Here is a 6,540-nt window from a genome sequence, read left to right as displayed (position 1 = left end):
AACTTGGCTTTTAGAATTTTTAGAAAATAATTTAAAACAATAGTCAACTTCCTAAAATTCAGCAATTTATTCGCAAATCAAATAAATTCCGCTTATCTTCAAATCAAAAAATTTACGATGTATTCCTTTAGCTCTGATCAATTTCGCGAATACAGAAATGAAAATAATAAGAGCAAAACAATGAAAATAGATGTATAATAGGAAAGTAAAAAACGGAAAGTAAAAGTCAATCATTTCTACTTTTCGGTTTTTCTTCTTCGAGCACTCTCTCTCTGAATTTAGCCATTTGGTAGTGCGATATTTTCCGGATCATCAGGAAGCCAGCAATAATCTAAAGTCCAGTCATTTAAAATCTTGTAAAAATTGTGTAGGTCAATATACAAATTTTCAAAAAAACACTTTAGAAAGTTGCTCCTCCTTTCTATCAACAATTTTCTCGATATCTTTTTGAGTACCCCTACAATTGAATAATTGGTTCCGAATGAAAGGGCAAAATTGATAAAAGTACCTCTATCAATAAAAAAACGCCATGGTAGAGACACAAAATTCTCTCTAAAGGTAGTGGAATATTAATATTTAAAACAGAAAATGCTGCAATCGGTACTTGCAAAATTACACTTGTTACCCAGAAACCGGATAGAGCGGATATCTGAAATGACGACAAAACTTTTAATTCATACTTCAGCTCATTTCTTGTTGGTTAATTTTAAGTTATATGTGATAGACAAATAATTTGATATTCCTGACCTAGCATACCGTACTTTAAAGTTTTATATTCAGTGTTCTCTTCCATAAAAGTTTGACAGCAAGCTTGCATTGAAGGTAGTTCGGAAAAGAGAAATCAAACGTTATGCAAATTATACAAGTGTCTGCAGAATTTAAAATAATTCGCATACTACACTCACCTTTTCATTCAAATTGCCGTAGTACCCAAGAAATAACCGAATAAACTCAACTAAAATTGTTATGAAAAATAAAGTCAACAGTATAACCACATGAGTGATAGACAAATATTCCATCTGTAATACATTCATAATATAGTCATGAAAAGTTGTGACTGTACTTTTGAACCAGTCTGGTTACTCATTTTTTGCTAACAAGCATGCATACTATTAGGATCATAGTAATAACAAATTATGAAATAACTTTGGAATGATTTTATCAATTTATACTTTAATCTCGCTTTCATTTTTGATGATACAGATAGCGAGAAACTATCTGATTTATGGTCTTTTATCGAATACAGTTTTGAGTTTTGCGCCTTTTACTTTAATCTCTACAATAAATTCGTCATTTTTCACTGATGAATGGATATTACGGAAGAAAATTGCGCTTTTACTATATCAAATGTCAGCATATAACTTCAATGTTTCACAACCGCCTTATACCTTTATCACACAATCAAAACAATAGTTTGGTAGTAAAAATTAACAACATAACAAAGATTTATACAACAATAAATTAGTTAGTTTCTGTAAGTTTTGTATCATTATTTTACATTTGCTTGGGAGCAAGCAACTCTTCCGTAAATAAAAAAAGGTCTTTTTGTAAAAAAATCTTGCAAAAAAAAAAAAAAAAAGAAAACGAATATGATGGCTAGAAATAAAGGATCTGAGATCCTGATATTAAAAAAAAATTTTAGCAGCGAAATTTAATATCATAACAAAAAGACTTATTTAGTAAATTAAATTTTGTTACCTTACTGATGAGGCCAACAATCAACCCAGTGGCCCAAAATGGGGCCAAGCAAACGTTATAATGCAGAGTAATTTGTAACGGTAAATTTGATAAAATTTCTGAAAGTTAAAACTTTTTACTGTTTGCAAAAATTGGTTACTAAAAATATCTGTTAAAGATATTACATATTTACCATTTAATCCTTACCAACTTCTGCTTGTTCTCCAAGTTTTTCCGCCGCTCTCATCTGTGTTTTAATTCCTGTAAAATCTGAGAATTTTTCTCGAAACTGCGAAAGTTGTCTATCTTGAATTCATTAGACCGTACACGTTATTAGACATAAACAAATTAACTTAAAAATAAACCAACTTTTACTGTTTAAGAAGTTCGCTAATGGTAATTCTCTCTGACTCAAACAAAAAAGAAAATATTTAACAGCTTATTTAATTTCCCCTTAAATTAAAGACTAGAAATAACTGAAAATAAGAACTACAAGGAGTGCCTACCTAAAGTTGCCATGGTGACATCAACGGTAGATCCTCACCTTCAACAACACGTCATCGAGAAACCATCACTTCATGAAAAATATGTGAAGACTAAATTTATGTAACTTGTACAACAAAATATGGAACTTGAAGAATTAGTTGATCGTAAACGCAAGGTCCATCACATCACTAGAATCTCCCGAAGCCTGCACCTGCAGTCTATTCCGCAATCTTCCAGAAGATGACCTCCCAATACAACAGTTCTGTTCTCACTCTTCTGAGAAGTACCATCGATACATCCACTACTGCTGCTGCTGCTGTTGTCACTGTCGTTGTCGCCGTCACCATTATCATCACCCACTCCTTCAGCCGCATGAACAAACAAACACCACCAGCAACACAAACCATGCACACGTATAGAACGGATCTAATTTTTTGGCTACTTGTCTCCTGTCCTGTCTTTAGTAATGAGTGGTCTAAGAGAGGTGGCGAGTGGAATAACTGCAAAAGTAACGGGAGCTTTGTTAGAGAGAGACTAGAGATTGGTCTGTGTTGTCATCAAAAATAAACTGAGTTAGTTAAAAGGTGTGATGTAAGTAGTCATGTCTGTGTGTTGTTTTCAGTTTATAGCGAATGAATACAGTGGAAGATCTCGGGAGTTATAAGCTTCAGCTTCAACAGGTCCGCTTATTATTTTTCTTCAGTTTCATCCCACATTTTTGCGAGTTTATCTGGATGGATAGTAATCTCCATTTGTTTTTATCTGGATGGATAGTAAAATTTATCTGGATGCATTTGTTTACATATCTATAAAATTAGACCTTATCATTGTTTTGTGGTAGTTTGATTGTTACTGGAAGTTAGTGTTATTAGTATAGACAAATCTGTTTAATTTCATTACTTGAAATTCCAGTTGTGATCGATCATGCAATGGTTGTAGATTTTTTCAGGTGGAAGCAGCACTCCTAACTGAACCAGATAACGATGAGCTATCAAAGTTGAAAGTCGACTTGCAGGAAATTATTGCACTTCAAGAAGAACTGACATCACCAATAGTCGAACAACCAACCAGTACGACTTCTGACGATGCTACTAAAAATCCTTGGAAGGTGAAGCTATTTTATTCTATATTTATTCTTCAAAATATAATTTTATTTTGATCTTTTACTTCTTTCAATATAATTAATTAGGCAAAGTAAAAGTCCTTTCTAATTGCTTTCGCGGAGGTACAGTTCTAAAATGTAAATAAAATAAATCGCATGAACCTTTTTGTTCTGACAGGTGGGAGATCAATGCATGGCTCCATCTTCAAATGGACAAAAATATTTAGCAGTAATTGATGGATTTGCACAAGATAATGTTGCCGTTACACTCGTCGGTAAGCACTCAATTAAATAACAAAAACCTTTCAAAGCTTGTTATTTTATTTGTATATATATATATATATATATATATATATACAAATATTTAAATTATATATAAATATTTGACGTTTAGTGCTTGAAAAAGAGATGGAAGATTCATAATTAAAATGAACGTTTAATCTGTTGGTTTCTTTTTCCTATGTTGTGTGTGTGTGTGGATTTTGTCTAGTTTTTCTCCCGATTGGGATATAAGAATAGTAATTTTTTCTTGGTCATGCTTTCAGTAGAACAAGCAAATTTTTCCTATGTTTGCTTTAAAAATGATAAAATAGTTATGGATAATGTTTTGTATTTAGGTAAAGGAACAAAAGCCATGGTTAACGTGAATAATCTAAGTGCAGTTCCGAAAGATGATGGAAAAATGTACGTTTGGGAAAAATCAACTAAAAGCATGCGTCATCGCAAAAGCGAATGGCAGGTGAAACACAGACATTAATTTTAATTAGAATTCATAAGTTTGCATCAAAATATAATTTATTCATTTTAATAAACTATTGATTTAACAACAACAATGAAACCTCAGCGAGATATCCATGAGTATGACATAATATAATTTAACTTCTCATCATTGGAAGTGTTTCACTAATTCAAATAGTACAGTTTTGGTTTTGCTTCTTTTTCTTGATTTTATTAGTTTATTTTGAGGAACTGTTCATTTACAGATGGAGCGTGAAAGACGGCGACTACGAGCACTCAAAAAAGAGCACCGAAAAAAGGAACTAGAAGAAGCAAAGGAGGATGAGAAGAGGAAGTGGCTTTCTTTTAATGCAAAAGCAGCAAGTCGAAGCATGAAAGTAACTTTGGAATTAATTTTTCTTAAATTTTGATGTGGTTGCAATGAATTTCCACAAGGAATATGAAGGGAATGAATAAAAGAGACAAAACAGAAAATAAACGTGTTTTAAATATGAATCAGAATGGATTGGAATTTTGTACTTAGTAAGCTACACAATTTTTTTGCTCGAATAGTTTTTAAAATACATGTAGCAGATGGACTACGGGAATGAAATTTTGGCTTATTTTGTTTACATCGAACAAAATATCTTAGCCATATTTAATCATAGCTATATTTCTCTTAACAGTTATACGGACATTTTGAGCTATTAAGAATGACTATTTTAGGGATTTAAACGACCTACAGCATCGGGATCAGCTCCAGATGGACCAGCTTGGGGTATTACGTCACAGACGAGGATATCATCACGACAAGATCTCGGTGCCTTCAAATCAACGCAACGTGGAAATATGGATTCATTGTTTTAATTTTCATATGTAAGGTACATTCTTGTTCGTGTTTTCTGTTTTTCATGTACTCTTGAAGGTAAATGGGTAGGACAATTGTTAAAGTAGTTTGCTTAAGAGAAGTAATGTATATGCTTAAAGAACAAAAGGACATTTTTTTAGAGAAAAGTTTTTTTTGCTTAAAGAACAAAAAGTTTTTTTTTTTTTTTTCCTTTTTTCTGATACTAGATAGCTTTTAATATAAAATATGAAATAGTTTGTGAGATTAATGCTTAGTGCAGCAAAGCTGGTATTGTTTTATTGCTTGCTGATGCTGGATAAAAAATTCATTGTTTCTTACGCTTGACAATAGTTTTCTTCTGAAAAGGAATGATGTAACAACTAATTCATTATGCGGCTATCTAATGTCTAGAGATAACAAATTCTCTTCATCTTAGTCGGTTCTTCCAGCTTTTTAGATATTTATTTACGATTTTCCGAATCATATTTGTTCTTCTATATTTGTACTTCTGTTAAGTCTTCAATATTTGTACTTCTGTGAAGTCACCAAACTTTGTACCCAATGACGAAAAATACAAAAAAAATTCTGCACTGTGAAAATTGAAAAACAGTGATTTGCGCTGTAAATGGTAAGTTGTTTACACTTGACCAGCAGATGATATAAGCAAAGTGATTTATTTGTGGATTAGTTCCAAGTAAAAATACTTATGGTTTTTGTCATATGACTATTATGTCATTTCGATATAATTCATAGGTAAGTAGTGCAAGTAATTTTAGTATTATCTGAAACTATTAGGTTTGTATATTTTTCGACAGAGTCAAAGCTGAATTTCATAGCTCCGATTCGTGTCATAAGAATAAGGTTTAGGAAAAAATGATAAGTAATTGAAAAACAGAAGATAGAAAATCAAACCTAACTTCGAGTGATTGTTTACTTGGCTCACAAATCTTGACAACACATTTTGCTTGTGATGAACTGTCCTTGGATCCTCTTGTGCTTCACTAAGGGTTACGAATCAAGATTTTTTGGCTAGTTAAAAGTGGTGTACAGCTGACTCATTTGAGAATTTCAGATAAACTTACAATGAAAATAATTAATACTTGATGGATTTTGAAGTTTCCGAAGAGGTGTATTATGCAATTCAAATTTAGAATTCAAGTTTCTCTCCCTCTCTTTACATATATATATGCTGACTTACATTCTCACTATCCATTCATGAATGTTTGATGTCTCACTGTCTTTTATTTATATATTTTTTCTTTTTTCATATTAAGCTATTATAATTCTGTTTGCAGTTTTAATTAGATTTTTATCATATTTTTGCTTTTAAAGCTATTTTATTAAATAATGTATTTTTTGTTTGTACTGGAGCAACCGCTGTCATTTTGTTGGGATTATCAGCATTGCTATATCATTATTTTTTGATGTTCAAGTTATTATCGCTGCTGTCAACATTATCGCTTTTTTAAACATTGTATACCATCATTATTAATAGCATCATCAGGAACGGAATTCTGTATCGCACAGACATTCCAAGACTGTTCTAAACTGCTTTGTCAGCATTAGTTAAGTAATACTTTTATGCGCTCATTCCTTTGAACTGTAAGTCGCATATATGTTTTAGTCGTATATCATCATATGAATTCCTGAAAGGGAAATTCCAGAAATTTTGGAATTGATCATGATTGAATTTAACTTCATTTATGCAACC

At 31.7% G+C, this 6,540-nt stretch overlaps 2 protein-coding genes across 2 annotated transcripts; one reads left to right on the top strand and one right to left on the bottom strand.

Annotated features, from left to right (window-relative positions):
* Nucleotides 1-226: 226 nt before the first annotated feature.
* Bma-tmem-17 (Uncharacterized protein) lies at nucleotides 227-2,196 on the bottom strand (the record flags this gene model as incomplete). Its single annotated transcript, XM_043076780.1, has 6 exons — nucleotides 227-331; nucleotides 509-649; nucleotides 906-1,019; nucleotides 1,699-1,796; nucleotides 1,885-1,938; nucleotides 2,184-2,196. 6 exons carry the CDS (start codon nucleotides 2,194-2,196, stop codon nucleotides 227-229), a joined length of 525 nt encoding a protein of 174 aa, XP_042932714.1.
* Nucleotides 2,197-2,795: 599 nt separating this feature from the next.
* Bma-smr-1 (survival motor neuron domain containing protein, putative) lies at nucleotides 2,796-4,849 on the top strand (the record flags this gene model as incomplete). Its single annotated transcript, XM_001899731.1, has 6 exons — nucleotides 2,796-2,843; nucleotides 3,113-3,271; nucleotides 3,444-3,540; nucleotides 3,883-4,004; nucleotides 4,249-4,380; nucleotides 4,709-4,849. The coding sequence occupies 6 exons, from the start codon at nucleotides 2,796-2,798 to the stop codon at nucleotides 4,847-4,849; spliced, it is 699 nt and encodes a 232-aa protein (XP_001899766.1).
* Between the last annotated feature and the right edge of the window lie 1,691 nt (nucleotides 4,850-6,540).

The sequence above is a fragment of the Brugia malayi genome (assembly GCF_000002995.4).
Source record: "Brugia malayi strain FR3 genome assembly, contig: Bm_v4_Chr1_scaffold_001, whole genome shotgun sequence".
In the NCBI taxonomy this organism is placed as follows: domain Eukaryota; kingdom Metazoa; phylum Nematoda; class Chromadorea; order Rhabditida; family Onchocercidae; genus Brugia; species Brugia malayi.
Note: the sequence above shows the minus strand (reverse complement) of the source record. Positions and strands in the feature narration are given on the sequence as shown.